Here is a 19892-nt window from a genome sequence, read left to right as displayed (position 1 = left end):
GCCTGATCCCCCCCAGGACACGGCTGGCCCTCCTGGCTTCCAGGGCACTGTTGGCTTATGTTCAACTTGCCGTCCCAGGTCCCTTTCCTCATTCCCCGGGCTGTTTGCACACCCAGAGATTACCACCTCAGGTGCAGAACACGGCATTTTTGGAGGCACCTGCTCTATCCCTGACGGCGCATTTCCAAGCCCGCAATGGGACACACCACTCAGCCAAGCCCTCGGGCAGTGAGCGCACGGCTCGGCATCCAGCGCTCTGTCGGGACAGGGCTCAGCCCCTCCGCACGGACCGACCCCCGGCACCAGGCACTCCGCTGCCGGCCGCTTCCCCGCGGAGGGGATTTCTCGGTTCCCTTCTCCCGGGGGGAGGTGCAACTGGAGTTTCCCAGCAGCTGGTCCCGCCCCCGCTTTCCTCCCCTTTTAGTCGGGCTGCCCCCGCCCCGGGCACAGAGGCTGTGACAGTGCCGGTGACCGTGACAGCGCTGCTGGCCCGCCTCCAGCCCCGCCGCCCGGGAGCCGCCGCAGAGTAAGTCCGTGAGTCTCGGGTCTTTCCCTTCCCCTCGGGCCGGCGTCTCCCGCTTCTCCCGAGCCGCTGCCCCGCTCCGGGCTCACTTGCTGGGGAGCTCGGGGGCTCCCTGCTGGGTCCGAGAGTGGGGAACGAGGGGCACCCACGGAGGGTGGGTTGCCGGGCACAGGGACGGGTTTCAGCCCCACCTTGTGATTATCAGAATGGGGAATAAATCGGATCGCTGGCAGGACAGCAGCTCCAGGCATATCCCAGGGCTGGGTACCACAAGGATATATGCCTGGTAATTCCATTGTGACAGCTGAGTCTGATTTGTGCGGCTTTTCCCCTAAATTTCAGGGCACAGGCTAAAGCAGTGACTACTGTAAACCATTCACCTCCTTCCTACCCTTCTGTCTTCCAACACCTTTCCCAAAATCCATATGAAGGTATTGAGCACCAAAGTGTCCTAAACCCAGATCTGGTGCTGGATTCCAGATCCAGTGTGGCACTTCTGCCCTCCCTTCTTTGTCTCTATTTAAAGGAAGTGGTTTTCCCCCAAACCACAGGAAAGTAATTGGATTGTGATTCATTCAGTTTGGCTGTGCTGAAAAAACACCATTTCAGAGCCTGGACCCTCGATGACCCTGGGCAGCCCCTGGGACTTGGACCCTGCCAGGGTCACTGTGCCAAGCTGGCACATTTCTGCATTGCCATGCTTGCTTGCCCTTTTGTGATTGCTTTTTCTTTGTCAGGGATGTCCCACAGCTCCTAGGACCTGCCTTTTCCTAGAGCACTGAAAAGCCTATAGAAACACCCTTCTGTCTTTGTGCAGCAGCCCCATATCCATTGCATCAGCTCTTCAGCACAAATTGAAAAATTCAGCCCCAGGGTTAGGATCCTTGGTGTGTTCAAAGCAGAATTTCTTTTTGAAATCCTTCACTTTGCTGCTGCAAAGTGAAGAAGAGACTTTCTGTGACTGGAGCATATGGCTAATCTGGAAGCTGTGGTGCCTCACTTTGACACCCAAGTTCAGGACAGAAAACCTGAAGAAACACTGTCCAAAGTGTCAGCTGCCTGTCCCCCACCAAGGGATTTTGAGGCTTTTCAGCTCTGATAAAGCAAATCACAAGGGAGCAGAGAGCTCAGGTTTGGGTTTGCTTCATTCACCCTCTCTATAAAAGATGCCTGGAAAGCCAAAGAATTTGAAAGTGCCGAAAGAAGCTCCCAGGGAATTTGTTTATCTTCTCAGTCGCTGTTAGCTCTAGCAGAAAACTTTGCAAACTCCAGGCCTTAAAGAAGGATTTGGCTTTGGAACTGAAAACTTTTTTATTATGAAAACAAAACTCTAGACAGCAGCAGCTGGTTGCTCTTTCAGCAGCAACAGTTCAAAATTATGCTGCTCATAATAGACTTGAAGCAAGAAGAAAAAATGAGTGTATTACAGTGCATTCTCTCTGTTTTTTCCCAATAACAGGGTACATATAGAATTTTCTCTTTCTCTGTTTGAAATATTCTCACTAACAACAGGAAATGATGGTTTACTGGATGGTTTCCAGGTGTGTGTCAGTAATTTAGGGAAATCAGAGTCTCATTTGGAAGTGATTGTTGCACTGCACAACTGTATCTACACATGGTTTTATGCTGGCTTAAAGCATCTCTCTCATGCCAGGTGAGATGCCCTGGGGTCCTTTCCCTGCTCTATTACTGCCATTCCCCTGAATCCCTTGGGCTCCCCATCATCCCCAGCCCTGTAGGGCTGCCTGGTGATGCTGAGGCACATGGATTGAGTCCTCTGGGGAGTTTCTGCTCCTGCCTTGGCTTCTTTACTGGAGAAAAGTTTTGTTTTCCCTCAGCTCCCCATTAGGAGCAGAACTTGGCCACCATCAGGATGCTGCTGGAGCACATATTGAGTGGTGGGTATCTCACAGGGGTCTGCAGATAGGACTCTGGATGTGAGCAGCACAGTAGAGGGTCAAGGTGGGGCACTGGGTGGCCCAAGTCTTCTATAGACTGTGATTTCCCAGGCAGAGCCAAGTGGGAGCCCCCAGATTTGTGGTGTCTCCATTCAGTACTTAACCCAGATAACAAAAATAGTAGGAAAAACCCCTCACCTCCTAGGAGGGCTCCCAGCTTGGAGAGAATAAAGTCTGGCATCTTTTTGGACTCTTTGCTTTGATGAATTAGCAGTTTGTTTAGGTGTCAGCACATGGTCTGAGGTATACCAAACTCAAACTGCCTACACTGTTCTATTGCTTCAAAGATGGCTTGGACCAGTGCAATTCTTTTGTGTGGGCAGATAGAAAACTTTGCTAGATAACTCTGGATTTCTGAGAGGCTGTGGGAGAATGGGAGATATTCACTGAAATGAGATATAAATCCTCATGACCTAGTATGCCAGCAGGCTGGAGAGGACCAAAAATCCAAACAAATGCTTGTTAACACTGGCAGCAGCTCAGGAAAAAGAAGTCAAGAAAAAGTTCAGCAAAAAAATTCAGAATAGGGATAATTAATAAATCTCTTCCCCTGAGTGCTCTCTGGCACAGCATGAGCTACCCCTGACCAATGAGATCATTCTGCATGAAAGCTGTTTCCTTTGAGGAGGAAAAGGAGAAAATGGGAAGCCACTGTGCCTAGAGTCCAGGCTGGGTCGTTCTGTGTCTTGACTCTGCTCCAAGTGTTTCCCTTGCCCTTGCTGCCCACCCCAGAAAAGCTCCAGCTCAGAGGTAGTGATCTGATCTCTGTGATCAGCAGAGAACTTGCTGTATCCCACCACAGCTACACCAGCAGTCCCAGCACCACAGTCCCAGTGCTGCAGGGCATCTGAACAGGGTGGCAGAGGGTGCTCTCTGAGCTGTGCTGCTCATCTGGTTTGAAACCAGAAGCTGAATATGCTGTGTCAGAAATAATTGGAGCTAAAGGCTCCCCTGGCACAAACCATGTTGCCACATAACAATAATGAGGATGACAATGATAACAGTAAATTAGTAATAATACTGAGTTGGGAACAATGTCAACTCTTGACCTCAAATCATTACATTTCCTAAGACCTGAATTTCAGTTCTGGGAAATGATTTAGCATTTCTCCTGCTAAACAAATTAGAAGCCTGCTGGAGTTTTAGCAGGCTTTGATTTGTGAGAAGAGCACAGGCATAGAGGAGCAGCCTGCAGCCATCCAAGCCAAAGCCAAGCTACGTTGGGCAGGAGCATGTCCTGACAGAGGCAGGAGGTGCACTGCTAGCACAGCATCTCCTGCCTGTTCACCCCAAATGTAACCAAGAACACCTCCTTTTAGCTGAGTATTTCTTGTAGAAAGTGTTGGCATTTTTTTTCTGTAAGTTTCTTAAAAGCATTTCTTACAGTAAAGTCTTGGTTTTCTAACAATAATGACATGGACAGGGAGTGTTTGGTACCCATTGACATTAAGACTGGGGCTGCATTTCAAGGCAGAAGTGGGAGCTGAGGTTTAATGGTTTTTCCTGCTGCAGATACAAACACAGGTCAACCAGCAGTGGCACATGATAATCCCTGGGCAAGAGTTCAAGCTGGCCAAATGTTAGAGACTGTCAGCTTTTGCATCGACAGCCTTGCATGGGTGCTTGAGGCTGGCTTTTTTTGAGCACTACCATGACAAAGTTCTGACAGATGTTAAAAACTCAGCTTCTAACCAGCTTAATCATTCCCTTACGGAGTCTTGCGTGTGTAGTGTCACTTGAATGCTTTTCAAAGGTCTATTGCATTTATCTTGGCATTGAAGAAGAACCAAAACTTCAAAGTCCACCTCTGTGATCACCATTCATCAAAATGAAAGACCATAGCCTTTTAGAAGGGATGAGATACTTTCTTTGGTTAGAAAACAAACAAACAAAAAAAACCCAATAATGCTTTGTTTGAAATAATAGGAGAGAGAGAAAGGACTCAGATGAGTCTGTGCTTGAACAAACAGGAAGGAAGGGATTTGGCAGAATTAATCTAAGCACAGTGTTGTGTTGGGAAATGCAGGTTACGAAAAGAGCCCTGCAAAAATTAGGCAAGTCCAAGTCACTTGCAGAACATGCCTGTTGCCATGATTTTTTTGGGTTGGTTGGTTGTTTTTCTGGGTATTTCTGTAGTGGAAATGTAACAAAAAGGAACAGTTTTCCACTGCTTTCAGGATTCTAGTGGGGCATCCTGACTAGCATAGCTGGAGTGAGCTGCAGGGGGTTTCCTTCCCCCTCCCCTCCTCAGTACCTGTGCTAGGGAGATGTATGTGCACAGATTCAGCCATGGCACAGCTGCTGCTAACCTGGGATTAGCTCAGTTACTTAAGAGTATGGTGCTAATAATGCCTTTGGTTGTGGGTTCAATCCCTGTATGGGGCATTCACTTCAGAGTTGGAATTGGTGATCCTTGTAGGTCCTTTCCAGCTCAGACTATTCTGTAACTCCTATCAGCTGAGCTCTGGTGCTCAGGCACCCTTTGCTTGCTCATGCAAACAGAACTCCTTCCCAAATGAGTTTTCATATTTGTTGTGTTTAGAGGGTAATAGCATTACTAATCCTGAACATGGCCTGGCATCCAAAGCAGGGAGAAGGAAAGCTGTCAGCAAAGCCAGGCTCTCACTGCCCTCTGTATAACTTAGAATGAAAAGCCACAGTCTTCCAACCAGTTTTCGCAGAAATAAGTATCAAACTTTCTACCAGCATGACACATATCAACATTATAAACTTCACAAAGGTATTTGAGGATCCCCACATTGTGGCTGTATAACTGAAGCCAAATTCTTAATTTGTTTGAAGTCTAATTTTTCTGCCATTACTCAGTACAAGCAAACCAAAACTTGTCTGAGAGTTCTTCATACAGATGTGCTTCAGTCTCCTAGAATGTCACTTTAAATAAAGCATTATTAGAATAAGGATTGGAAACTATGAGTAATTTTATTTATTTACAATAATTGCATCATTATAATCATTATACAAATAATTTTACTTATGTAAATAAATATTTTGCAATCTATTGAATTACAGAGGAACATAATTCTAAACATGAATTCTGAGAAGAAGTCATAACAATAACAAATTTCTGTTGTTAATTATTTGCAGTGTAAGAGTGTTGGTGGTAATGCAGGACTCTGGCAGGATCATGTTTGTTTAAACAAGGCTAAATTACCATGATCCTCGTGCCTTGTTCCCACTTACCTTGAGCACAGATCAGGAAAAAAAGGCCCTGAGTAAGGTGGGAATTGATTCTGATGCCATGTAAGAGTATGAGAGCTTTGTGGTTGTTTTGAAGTCACAGGACACTTATCCCACCCACATCATTCATGTGCCCACCCATGCTCATGTCCATAGTCACACAGCATCCCATGGGAGAGCCTGACAAGCTCAAGGTCTCAAATCAGGATATCTGAATCACCCTCAAAATGGCTCTTTGATTTTTCTCTAATTTAGACTGGACATTAGCTGGGATGGTGTTGCTTAGGAATTCTCCTGTGCTCACACCAGATGTGTAACATTCTCCATGTTGCCCAAACATATGCCTTGCCACACTTTCTCCTTGGTATTTTTCTTCCTAACTGTTATAATCTGATTTTTTTTCCCCTTAAATTTACAGGCTAGAAGGAAAATGATGAAAATGTTACCTTTTTTCCAAAGTCCTTTTGGAATACGTAGTGGATCAGAGGGTTGCATTGATGCAAACAGGCCATTTGAAAACACTTCACCATCAGTAGCTGACCAAGTCCCTGCCTGTCCTGAACCTTCTGCAGATGAGATCTGGTCCAGGGACCAGGAGAAGATGAGAGAAAGGCCAGAGGCAGCCTGCAGAGCTTCACGTGCCTCTTCCATCACGAGCAATGAGAGCTGCATCTCTGCCGGGGACAGCCCTGAGAAGGGGAACAAAGGAATAAAGGGAATGCTTAAAAGTGCATTTAAAATAGTTAAAAAGACCAAGCCACCCAGTGGTAAGTGCTTCTCCATCCTCCTTGCAGCACTTCATGGGCCATAGTTTCCTCTAGAGGGGCTGTATGAGGCAGGGAATTGTCCCCTAGGGAAACAAAGGTACTGATAGATTGAAGTGACTTTTCCAAGAAGTCTGGGGAAAATTGGGCTGAGGGAGACATGACCTCAAGTCCTGGTCTTTTAGTACAAAGGGTACAGTCCTTGAGGAGCTGTCCATTTGCAGGTTTTCTGTCCAAAATAAAACTTATTTCTACTGGGGGCACAGAGAACTGTGGGTGGGTGGGTGAGAAACCAAGGTGTAACTCTCAGCTCTGTTCCTCCACCTCCTCCTACAAAGTCTTGTTGTTTTAGTACAAATTATTTCATTTCCAGACAAGCCTTGACCTGTCTAATTGGCATCTCTCTCACCATATCTTAAATGCTTTCCCTAACTGGTGGTTTTCCTTCTTGGCCTTGAATTTGCTGCTGAAAACAGGCCTTTTGTACTTTTGTTCTTACTGCTGCATTGCCCTATCCCCAATACTTTTTTGGGGGGTTTTTTTTGTTTTTTTTTAAGCAACCAGAATTGCAGAAAATATTCCAGATGAGACACCACCAATGTGTGGTGCAATATATTCCTATTTTCCCATCTCAGCTGGATATTTCTCACTGAGTACATCCTGGGGTCATAACTGATATGTTCACTACCACCTCCCAGTAAGGATTTACTAATTCTCCAGGCGTCTCTCTTCCTCCTCCATCTCAAGCTGATTCACATCCAACTTGCAGCAGAAAATCCTGTTTGTTGCTAAGTAACTTTTGTTCTATTGCATTTGGATCTTGGGTTTTATGCCATTAAATTTCAGCCCATTTACTATTCAAGTTACCCCATTGTTCCTGTAAAATACACCAAGCCCTCAGTTTCGATAATGTCTCTGAACTTTGTGCAATCAGCAGATGCCAAAAGGGCACTCCCAGCTTTTGTGCCACAATCTTTAAGGATAAATGAAGTAAGATGAGTTTCATGAATAATGTAAGCTTTCTCCACCCAGGGTCCTCCATGCAAACATTACACAGCTAAAAAATCTTATTTTGGGATATAACCTTGCCATTTCAACGAATAATTTCCCAGGTTTCTCTGTCTCAAGTAACTCGCTGTAGTTCAGATAAGATAGTTCAATTGTATTTGTCTTGCTTGCTAAATGTGTCCTCCCAAACAATTTCACAGGTCAGGTTGTGCCAAATCTATTTCTGGAAAACCCATGTGGTATTTCCTTCAGCACATCTTTAGTTACATCTTTCCATCTACATTATTTCTAGTGCCATGTTTCTGACTTGAGGTCATATTAATGGAAGGGGAATGAGCCATAACTAACTAACTCCACAAGAATAAATTTTGGAAACAATTATAGGTGGCTCATGAATAGCTGTCCATATGCAACACATTGGTGATGGGTATCCATTGCCCCAGTTAAAGGCAATCTAGAAACAATCTGATCTTTAATTAAATAGACTTTCTATATGGTGTAGGAGCCCAAGAGCTAGCATTTTGGAAGTATAAGCATTTTTAAAAAATATTCCAGAGCCATCATTTTTTATAAAACATAAGTCTAAATCTTCACTCTTGGTTAAAGAAAGGCTGTTCTGTTTTCACCAGTCAAACAAGTCATGGATCTCCTTGGAGAGCAAAAGCTTTGTGATGCCATTCAACATCTGTTTGCCCTGGAGAAGAGCCTGTCTAGCAAAAGTGAGGAGGGACTGAACACCAGTCAAAAAGACATTGAGTCTGTCTATGAAGTTCTGAAGCACAAAGTCTTCAGCACCTTGAAGGATTCTGTGCTGCTTGCAAAAACAAACCCAGATCTGCTACAGCAGGCAGTGGAGGCTCTGAAAGAACAGGAGAAAGAAGATCAGAACTACATGTCAGAGAATCCACTGGACCAAAATATGCAATTTAGACCTAGAAAATGGAAAGAGCTCTGGATGGCTACAGTAAAGGAGTCGGTAGAGGCTCGAATGAAAGACACAAGCCGTACTCCTAGAACTGAGAACCTCTCTGCAGTTGGCCAGAACCTCCTGCACATGGGAAAGACAATGAAAGAAGATTTGACAGTGGTTGCCAAGTATATTAATAAGCTTTATCCTCCTGAGTTTAATGTGTTCAGCACATATGCAGAACTCTACCACAATTATTTTGCTTCCCAGGCAAAGAAAAATGCTGAGTCTCATCTGGAAGACAAGGATATTTACCTTCTTCTCTCATGGGTGCACAATTTTTATCCAAAGTAAGTGGGCTTTTATACATGTTTACCCCTGGAAATCAAAATAGGCTCACTGGCTGCAAATCCAGGCATTTGCTTGATTTATGAGTTAGTATTACTGCAGTGCAGTCCAGCACCTGGCTAAGTTACTGGTGTTACTGATGATGTGCTGATTTACAGTCCTGGCCAGAACAGCCAGAAGGGACACTCTCAAGGCTGCTAGTCTGTAAATGAAGGGCTGTTTCACTATTCTGGCTTCTGGGCAACAGACACACAAAGGTTTAGGGCTTCATCTGTGGGGTAAATTGGTCAGGTTCATTGCCTTGATATCAATTCCAGTTGCAGACCTGGGCTCACTCTTGAAAAATTTTGAAATTTCAGCCCTTTGTACCAGAGGGCAGACAATAAAAAGAACAACTTGAGATGCAATTATCCTGGGCATGGAGGATGTTGCTTAGGTGTTACTCACAGTCTATGTTTTCTTCACCTTTAGGAGAGCCAGGGGTGCGCCCCTGTGAGAGGACACAATCCAAGGGTCCCCATAAACTCTGTATGCTACTGAACTGAAAACGTTGCTTGTTGTGGCTAATAGTACTGAGTGGAGAATTGAGGGCTTTCACTTCTTAGGTGGAAACCCGTAAAGACACCAGCAATGTTTCTTCTGTTCCAAAGTCATTCAGCTCCACTTTTTCCTTTTTGTGCTCCACTGATGAGTGTAATGATTCATTGTTGATCCCGGAAGTTTTCCACAGCCAGTGTTGTGCTCTAGGTCAGGATGTTCAGGCCTGAACCAGCCTGTGTTTAGGAGTGAGCAGCTGTGAGGAGCAGGGCTCAGCCCAGCACTGGGGACAGTGTTGGCCAGGGTAGCAGCTGCTTTGGGATTGTTCCCAGAAGCCACATCCAGGTGTCTGCTGAGGAACCACCTCCCAGCCATCAAACACCAGCTTTTCATCTGCTCACCTCTCTGTATGGATGGAGAGAGGTCATGACAAGGGGCTAGACTCCCCTGCTTGCTTCAGATCTCCCATCCCCACCAGAGCACAGTGGCTGCTACTCAGGAGTTTGACAGACCATGACTCCATTCACAGGGTTGCTTGTGGTCCCACCCTCACAGATCTCACCCCTGGCACATATCCATTCAGCTTCTCCAAGTCCTGCCTGGACTGAAGACAATGTACATTTCCATCTGTTTTTTCACTGATACCCTCAAAAAGTGTTAGTGATTTGCATCAACAACTGTCTTGAATTACACTGCCCTTGGAAAATACAATTGTTTGACTTTTTTCATTCCAGGGACATGAGGAAAGATCATGCTTTAGCCATGGAGTTGGATAAAGTTAAGCTTGGAAGCCTTTTGCCTTCAAGTCTGAGCAAAGAGCTTGAAAATAAATACCTTGACAGTGAAGAGGTAAGAAAAGTTCAGTCACTCCTCTTCTTCCCTTCACTGCTCCCATATGACTCCTCAGAGAAGCTGTGACTTGTCCTGCACACACACTTCTTCACCAGTGAACCACACACCCTTACAGGGAGAAGCAAAAGCTTTTGTTTGTTTTTGGGGAGCAGGTCACCTTTCTGCTAGATGAGACCTGCAGAGCAAACTTCTGCTTAGCCCTGGCAGCCAGGAGAAAAGAACTGCTCTGTTCTTGTAAATCATGTGGTAGCAACGGGGAAAATCCAACAACAGATCTTTACAGGCAACTTTCTCATTGTCTGATAAATCTCCAGAGGGATTTATGGTCCCTCTCACAGGAGTCTCTGAAGGATCTTGGATTACTCCTGGTATTTGCAGAGGTGCCAGACCTTGGGTGAGCGCAAAGCATGGAGTTCTGGTTTTGACAAATCTCTTTCTTTGATGGAGAATTGCCTGCTCTGCAGAAAATAAAAGTTGCTCTGGTTTTTGTATCACCCTTCCCTTAATAGAAACAAGAAGCCACTTCTAGAGTATTCCCATAGCTTAGTGCTTTTGGCATTTGGGGCTGGAATTCCCGGAAAATGAGAAGATGAGTTCCAAGTTTAACTGTAGTCTGTGATGGTTTGCATATGGGAGAGGTGGTGTGAGGTCTGCAAAGTGCATGAATGGGACACAGGGGGATCAGCAGACACTGCACAGACCATTTCCAAAGCCTCACTGCAGCACAGAGGGGTCAGAGCAGAGAAAACCTGAGAGCACTTTGTTTCCCTCTCCAACACTTGTGTGGCGTCAGAAGAGCTCATGAAAAAGGATTGCAAAAGCAGGTGGCTCTGAGAGTGACACACACACAGTGTGTGGTTGGGGGAATTTGGACTCTGGCACATGTAGCTCCTGCAACCTTCCTACCCACTGCTCCTCTCCCTGCCCTCCTGATCCCCCGGATGTGGAGGTGTGATGGGATCTTCACTCCCACCTTAAAATACTCAACTCACTATTGTGTAGGTATCGTGAGGGGGCTGTCCTTGTTGCTGTGAAGTCATGGGTCAAGCATCTCCAAGGAACCTTTATATCCCAGCCAGGGCTGAGGAAAAAGTCTGCTGAGCCAGGCAAAACATGGGTGGGTGGGTGGGTAAAACCTGCGTAAGGCAGGAGCTGTTGCATCCATGTTGTAGTAAATGCCGTTGTTCTTCCTTCCCTAAAGGTTACTGTCAAAAATTCACTGAGCAGATGTTTAGATAAAGAAATCCAAAGATGGAAAGAAGACAAGGAACCAGAGAAGCTAAATGGACATTTTCAGAGTGAACTGCTAGGAATATTTGTTATCCAGGTAATACAAAGCTATATTAAAAATAAGCAATTGCATCTTTTACCTGCTTAGGATTTGAGACCAACTATGGTCAATGCAGAAAAGGAAAAGGCCAAGTCACTTGTGTAGAGTGGTAGCAGAGGTGGGTGGTAGAGGGAAGCTCAAAACCATGGTCTGTCTTGGGCCTGGTGTACCATGGGACAGAGGCAAATGCCTCTATAAGCAAAACAAGAAGAAAAACTGCTTTCATTCTCCTGTGCAATTTCTTCTGCATCCCCAGCAGCAGAGAGACAGGAGAGAGGCTCGGTTAATTGAGAAATGGGGAGTCTCTTTCTTCCTCCCAGGGGAAGTGCCACAGGCAGAGCTGCCCCTTTCCATCCTCTGGCTGCAGAGGATTAGTTGAGTTTATTTTTAAAAAACAAACCTCTCATGTGTTGAGGTTGTTGTGATCAAATTGTTCATTTAAATGCAATCTAACAACATTAAAAAAAAAGCTAAAAGAAAAAAAAAGAAACAAAACCAAGTGTGAAATTGCCTACTTTCTCAGCTGTTTCCTAGATTTTCTTCATGCTCCTTTTGAACCTTTCATCTAAGTATGGCTGCTCTTTGTGGTCCCTGGATCAGTTGCAGGGGGGGATGCAGGAGAGCTGGGTGCAGCTCTCAGCAAAGGATCTGCAGCTTCTTTTGCCCAGCAAACCTGGCCTTTTTGGAGCAGGCAACATTTAAAATTGATCTCACTTGTCTGTTAGAGTATCTACAGCAGCCAGAAGCGAGCTGAGGACATCAGCAAAGCTGTGGGTGAGGAGCTGTCCCGTCGGCTGCTGAAGGAGCTGCCAGCCTTCCTGAGGAGGTGAGCTGGGGAGGGGCTGTGGGCACTGGGGCTGGCACAGCACCTGGGCAGCCACTCACCCACCTCTCCTCTTCCCATCTCCCCTCCAGCTACAGGGATGCCTTTGAAGACTTCAAGGAAAAAAGCAAGAAGCACACATACTACAAGCCTATACTGATTGCAAATATTAACAACTGCTGCAATTTTAGGTAAGGGTCCAAAAGAAAAGGTTTTGCTCCTTCCTCTGCAGGCAGTGTATAGAGGGGAGGTACTCCAGAGTGAGCAGAGGTAGGTCCATCTGCCTGCAAAAGGTTTGGAGACCTCTGAATTTCTCTCTCTTTCCTCTGAGGACAGACTGTTCTGATCTGACTGGTATTTTCTTTCAGAGACTACACAGAGAAATACGTGGCAGAAAAGGAGGACAGTAAAGCCGATATCCTCAGCACTCTCGCTGATATTGAAAACAGTGGCTTTGATGTGCTGCTTCAACAGCTCTTTGCCCAGCTGAAGGTACAATATCTGTGCTCCACATCCTCCTGCCCCATGGCTCAGCTGATACCAGGGCAGGGCATGTTCTCCTGCTGTGCTATCTGTTGTTCAAATCTCTGATTCAAATCAGCCAAGTTCAGAAGGGACAGGATTGGTCCTAACCCACACTGCTGCAGGAAAACTCCCACTAAGCTCTCCTTGAGCTGGTCCTCAAGCCTGCAGGCAAAATGGGTGCAATGACATAGGCATGACTGTGCAGGTGAACATAAAACCTGCTGATGGCATCTGAGACAACAGCTACAGCAGGGAGAGTCTCAACCTGCAGCTATTTGCTCTCCACACTGCAGAAACACATCACTAATGGCATAAACTGCAATTATGCAGCTTTTGGCTTCCCCATAAAGGTGACCTGAAGGGCATTTCTGTACTTCTGGCTTCCATTTTTTTTTTTTTTTTTTTTTTTTTTTTTTTTTTTTTTTTTTTTTTTTTTTTTTGTTTATATATATATAACACAATGTTTTCGAGTTAAGCAATTTTGGTGGAGGAAAAGGAAGCGTAGGAGTCAGGAAAGTTCAGCCACAATCTCTCCTGCTTTCTCTGTAGAGCCTTTTGGAATGCACGAGAGAACAGGGGTACAAGTTTTTTCATTTGCATATTTATTTACTGTGGCTGAGAAAAATTATGAACATCTCATAAGGATTCATTTTTGTTCCCGTGATGGTTCCATAAGTCTTCAATCAGACAAGATGGTGAGGGAAAAAAAAAAGGCAGAAATAATAAAAACACCTCCAATATTAACCTTTCAAGCCCTTGGTCTTGCTAGCCATGAGGAGTCAAGAAGGGGACAGCCCCTTGTTCCCCTGTCCCTGTAAGGCATCACCACACACCTGTGCACAGGACTACACACCACACTCTCCCTACATGGGATACTCCACATGTAGGAATGACAAATACACATTTGCATAGAATTTGTTTGAGGTAACTTAGCAGATTTTCCTTTTTTTCAGCCAATGTACAAGAAGTTTACAGAGAATAAGTGGGATTCCAGCAGTGAAATTATGAATGAGATCATTAAAACCACCAGCAAACATATTTCAGACTTCAAGACCTTAAAGGACCCGTTTTACCATGTAAGTCCAAGAGAAATATTGGAGGGATTCTGGGGTGCTGGGGCTGCATTTTCAGCTCTGATCCTCTGTGGCTTGAGCTGCCTTGACCTCTGGTGAGCTGGCCTGGTATCAGGAAGGGTTTCCATCAGCATGCAGTTTACCCAGATAAGGCACATAAATCTCACTCTCCTCTGACAGAAGCAGACTTCTACAGCTCTGCTGCAGTGTTTGCAGAGCAAACCACTGCTCCTGCAGAGAAAGTGCTTTAGAGACCACCCAACACGTGGCCTTAATTACAGATTTGGTTTAGCAATCTTGAAACACAGATATGCAGTTGCATGGTTCAGTCTCATTGCTCCTTTGATTGCCCTAAGGGCTGGAGGAGGTGGATGCAAATGGGACAAATCCCAGAGAACTGAGCCAGAACCACATCCTCACTGGTGCTGGACTAAATATGAAATATCATAATATAAGACAATATTTGATTTCCTGCCTTTGTCTTTTTAGTAGCTGGGACAAATAATGATGTTTTATGTGTTAGAGAGAAGAACAGGAAGAACAGCATGAATTCCTGTTTCTCTGGAATACTGTTACTCCTCTACCACATGAAGAACTTTTCTGCACTTTAAACTCTTCCCAGAAGGAAATAAACATTTGGAAATTCCCATTCTTATTAGAGCACAAAGAAATTCTCAGCATCTAGGATGTGCTGTAACCGGTCTTTGGAGGCTGGCAACCAGGGCTGTTCCTGCTGTGTAATCTGCAGCAGGCATTGGTGGGGCATGGCTCACAGCACCCAGGGTGGTTTTGCCCTCCATCCACACACATGGTTTGTTATGTCCCCAAGCAAAAGAGGGATGGATGATGATTCCCTCCTCTCCTTCCCAACAGGCTATTGTTGAGAAGATCCATGCTCGATTGGTTAAAGAGTACATTGTGAGGCTGCTGAAGAGGAAGGTCAGCCTGAAAACTCCAGCACAGCAGCAAACTCTGGCCCAACACATCTCCAAGAATGCTGCTGACCTGGAAGCCTTCTGCACCAGCAATGTACGTGAGTGCTTGCCATGAACCCGTCAGCACAGGGCACAGACACACTGAAAAACAGGAAAGTAATTCTGGGAACTTTTGTTAACCTTTTCAACTCAGTCTAATTTCCTGGAAGGCAGGACCTTAGGCAGAAAGTGGTCTCTACATGCCTGTAGGCAGAAAGGGTCCCCCACACTGTAAGCAGCCTGCCCCTCCCTGCTTGGAGAGACATGATTTCATCTTCCTTTGTCCCACAGGCAGTTTCCTTTCGAAGATTTATACTAATAGGGTCAAAAGACTTAGATAATCTTTTCCGGTTTCGGTACAGCTTCCATGAGTCTGGGTTTCCTCTAACCCTTGATTTCCCTGATGCTGCAGCTTTTAGGTAAGCCAAGGGCTAAAGCAGGCAGTGTGGGGGTCTGTGGTATGCAAGGAATTTTTCCACAAGAGCCACAGCTGGAACACCCCTCTCTGTCCTTTGGGATCATTTCCCTCCTTCCATGCCTCTAATTTTGCCCGCAAAAAAAGCTAACAGCTAGACCAAAACCTGTCCTCCATCACTCCATGCATGTTTGACTGGAGAAGGAACAAGTCTGAGTTTCACACAGAGTGGGTAGGAGAGCTGCACCTTGGAAATTCCAATGATCAGGAAAAAGCTCTAGCTGGGGCTTCTACCTGATTTTGGTGATACCTGGAGTTACCAAAGGCAGGGTTGTGTTTGGAGCTGGAGCAGAGCAGCACATGGCAGTGAGTCACCTGGCCCATCTGATTACAGACCTTGGTACACACACCAGGCAGTGCAGAAACCCAAGGAAAAGGAAATGAGCAGATAGAATCTGCTGAGGTGGATGTGGAAGTCTCAGTCTTATGGCAAACCACACACCATTTGTGTGAGAGGATTAAAAACCATCAAAAAGTTAATCCAGTTTTGCCAAGGCTACCTGAGGCAGAAACAGCACTGAAAACAGAGAAGCACCTAAAATCATTCATGTGTCCTATCCACTTGCCAAGAAACAGCCTCAGGGGGCAGCTCCTGGAGTGGGGGGCACTTTGCACCCCCATGATGTCCTGCTAACCACTTTTTCTGCTTGCAGGGATCTCAAGCCACGTGGCTGAATTCAGCACTCCCCAAACTGGCTGAAATAATCCGACTTCAGGATTTAGGTGCTATTAAAATTGAAGTTGCAACACTCGCCACAACGTACCCAGACATCCGGTAAGAGATGCTGAAACAGATTTGCTAGTACTCATAAGGAATTTTTTAATTGTGCCAGAAAGCAGTCAAATATGAATATAGGTGAGGTTCATACAGCCTGAGCCTATAAACCTGGGTGGGGGCTGCCTTCCAGGCTGTGGCAATCCCAGTCCTATCAGAAAGCAAAGGAAGATATGAATAAAAGCCTGTTGATATATTCCAAATTCTGGCCTAATTTTCTCCTTTACCTTGGAGATTCCTTTCCCTACCCCAAACATCCCAGGACAGTGCAGGGTCTTGTGTAGGACTGCCAGGTACTGAGCTGGCACCCACAGGGACGTCAGCCCACGCCACAGGGTGGGAACCACATCCTGGTGCAGTGGCCCTGACAGGTGGAGGTGTGTGGGAGGAAATAACACCTGCCCATCTCTCTTCCACAGCAAAAGGCACCTGGAAGCGTTCCTGCACATCAAAGCCAATTTGTCACGCAGCGAACTCAAGAGCATCCTGGGCTACTTGGCAGACAGCACAGCATCCACACAGCCCAGGGCCCCGCTCTTCTCCAGCATCAACGTGTCCTAGACCAAGGCATGCCTTGGCACTGCCCTGTGCTGAACTGTGGGGTGAGCTGGGGATGGAGACCATCTCCTGGAGCAATGCATGGCACACACTGCCACCTTTTCCTATGGAAAGTGCTTTGTCCCAGTCTGGTGCTCAGCATCTCTGTGGGAATCATCATCATCCTGTGGGGCTGGGCACAGGGTGCACCCATGGGAGGTGCAGTGCCCACACAGACCAGGGCTGCTCCTCCCACCTGTCATGGATTCCCTCTGAGATCTCCTTGTGCCACCACATTCTCTGCCTGGACACTGCCCTGGAGCTCTGAAGTCCATCTACCTCTCAGGGTGCCACAAAGGCCACATCACAGACCAAGCAGGCACCACCTATGTAGCTTTTTATCTTCTAAGGAAATTAAGGGAAACAAAAACTGAAACCAACATTTAGAGATGTGTAGCATCCCATGGGCTCTTGAGATGTTGGGAGAGTCCCATGTGAGCATGTTTGCAATCCATCTGCCTTCCTCAGAGCTGGGCAGGGCACTGTGTTAGGCTGGTGGGAGAGGTTCCTGGGGAGGAGGAGCTGCAGCTCGGCTGTGGCAGGGCTCCTGCCAGCCCCCTTGGAGCAGCTGCAGGCTCTGACCCAGGGCAGCAGCACTGCCCAGGGCCTTGGGGTTTCCAGTGGAGAACTGGCCCTGGGGAATCATGTGCTTCCTCCACTTCTGGGAGGTGGGAGATCCTGGGCCCCTCTCCAGTGACCCCATCCAGTGCATCTGCATGGAGGGACCCCTCAAACAGAGGCTGGGAGCAAGCTGCCTATTGAAATGGATTGTCTGGGTTAAGCAGCAGCTGATAAAACACTTTGGATATTACTGAAGTCCTCCTTACCAAGGAGAGGACTTCCAGACCCCATTAACAATGCAGGCTTTGATGGGGTGTGGAACTGGTCTCAAATATCATCAATACATACTGAGCACCCTGTATGTGTCACCATTCTCTTGCTCACTCTTTCCCCTTGTGCTGTGAGGTAGATATGATGTGAAAATACAAATGGGTCTCTTGTGAAACTGTGTTTTGTTTCTTACAGCACAGTTTTTTTGGGAACTTAATCACTCACCAAAACAGCACTGTGTATATTTGGAGACCTTTCCCTTCTGTTCTCCTCTGTTTCAACTTTTGCATCAGTCTGTGGAAAGTCAGTCCGGAAGGAAGATGCCTAATGACTGTGCAAACTATATAATGTATATTTATATGTATATGCAATATACCACCAGTGTATTTTTGCATCCAATTTTATTTTTTTTCTCAGTTAGAGATACTAATTTGCAATGTTTATAATAAACAGCATTCAAATATGCTAGAAAAGTGACAGTTTACTGTGTTGCCACTGCTGTGTTGTCTTTCAAAGGGCCATTTCTCCCAGCCTGCTCTGGTGACTATCACCCACTGGTTCCAAGTAGGGGTTGTTGCTGGACTATAGACAGGCTGGAAAAGCATTGCTGCTGCCCCTGTAAGACATTCTCTGAGCAGGGTGGGCTGCTCACTAGCAGTGGCCAGTGGCACATTCTCAGAGGAGTCTTCTGCCAACAGGTCCTGTAGCAAAATTGTGCCATGAGTGGAAAACAGTGTTTTGATTTTAGTTTGCAGCCTGGCCACAGGCAGCACAAATCACCCTCTCCTTCCTTAAGCACACTCACACAAAACTCATATAGACACATGGGTTAAAAAAATTATTATTTAAACACTCATCTCAGCTACAGTTTAAAGGCAAATGCCAAAATGACTTCTGACTGTGCTGAGCACTCATGACAACTGTCACCTATTGGGTAACATTTTCTTTCCCAATTAGTGAAAGGTCACTTTATTGCTATAAAATACATATTTTGATTTAGAGATCTGTTAAAGGCCTACAGAAATGCATCATGCAAGTGATTACACTGATCTTTAAAAAAAAAATCCAGCTAAGTAAGTGCCCAAAGGGAAACAGTATCTATTTATATATCATAATTAGCATGGGTAGGAGAAAATGGTTTTCATACACATTTCATAAGCCATATGGAAGTGCATTGTGCAATCTCTTCATCCTGCTATAAAACCCCAGCTTTCATCTCTAATGAGCCCAGGAAACTAATTTATTTATCTTCCTGCATGACTCGACATTTAAAATGGCATTTATTTATAGGTGGCATATTACACACAGCCAGGTAGTTTCAGGAGGTTGCACAAATGTCTTCTGATAACAGTGTTAGTTCAATATGATAAATAGCACTTCTAAAACTAAGTAAATAAAATTTTCTGAGGTCAGCGTGGCTCAACTTTCTTTATCACGCAACCTCTGCTGATGCTGATGCCTGCCCCTCCTTGGAGGCAGAGCAGATTGGGAAGATGAAAAAAAATAGGATCAATCTTACAGAACAGTTAAGAAAGCTGGTTCCTGAGCACAGCTGCTGTGGCATTACCAGCTTTCCCTGTTTGCTGTCATCAGCGTCCCCAGCACATCAGCGCACAACAGCCATCACACTGGGCACAGGCTGAGCTCAGACATACACTCACAACACTCCTGGCTCCCTACCCATCCCTCCCACCTGGCACTTCCATCATTTGACAGAAGACTTGCAATCTGCAGTGCAAAGGACACAAACCACAGCATATCAGAGGGTGGTCTGAGGCATTACTCCCTCCTCTGCTCCTGCAGGAGCCACCTGTGGTGTGCTCAGTCCTCAGGGACACCTGGGGAACCTCTGGGGAAGCCAAAATCTCCAGAGAGATCACAGACTCAAGTGTGAGTGTGATGGGAAGAAAAAAAAAACTGTAGGAATGCTTTGTTAGGGCCTGATGAGAAACTGTGGGAACTGCTGACCTGGAAATAAAGGGTTAAGAAGCCACAATGCCTGCAATTCCTTCCCTTTGAGCCTGGATCCTCTTTCTAAAACCCACTAAAAAATGACAGCACTGGACTAAAGGCCACAGGATTTACTAGTGTGATGATTTTGAGAGGCACTAGAGCAAAGTGGTTTGGTAGGTGGGCTTTTCCAGGTGGACAGTGCTGGCTTCAGTGACACATTCCTCACCTGCTAATTTCTGTAAAGCAGGAAATGTATGTGCAATTACATCTTCACCAAGGATGTGGCAACAATTTGCCAACATCCATTTTCAAATCCTGCCTTTAGCATAGCTAATATGAACTTTAATAGAAGAAAACCTGGAAACCCCAATCCAGTGGGAAGAGACCTGAAGCCTGGCAATGCATGGAGCATCCCAGAGGAAAGGCACAGCTGCAGTGAGG

At 45.9% G+C, this 19892-nt stretch overlaps 1 protein-coding gene across 1 annotated transcript; it reads left to right on the top strand.

Annotated features, from left to right (window-relative positions):
• The first annotated feature begins 439 nt into the window (after positions 1-439).
• Positions 440-17975, top strand: LOC139589746 (tumor necrosis factor alpha-induced protein 2-like). The gene is made up of 12 exons (XM_071426389.1): positions 440-526; positions 6098-6446; positions 8081-8708; positions 9978-10092; positions 11297-11422; positions 12151-12251; positions 12341-12439; positions 12617-12740; positions 13727-13849; positions 14720-14875; positions 15949-16070; positions 16490-17975. Exons 2-12 carry the CDS (start codon positions 6110-6112, stop codon positions 16629-16631), a joined length of 2073 nt encoding a protein of 690 aa, XP_071282490.1. The 5' UTR covers positions 440-526; positions 6098-6109; the 3' UTR covers positions 16632-17975.
• Positions 17976-19892: the final 1917 nt, after the last annotated feature.

The sequence above is a fragment of the Agelaius tricolor genome, unplaced genomic scaffold, assembly GCF_023055355.1.
Source record: "Agelaius tricolor isolate 1412-34295 unplaced genomic scaffold, bAgeTri1.0.p SCAF_5, whole genome shotgun sequence".
Taxonomy (NCBI): Eukaryota; Metazoa; Chordata; class Aves; order Passeriformes; family Icteridae; genus Agelaius; species Agelaius tricolor.
The sequence above is the reverse complement of the archived record's forward strand: the minus strand, read 5'-3'. Positions and strand labels throughout refer to the sequence as shown.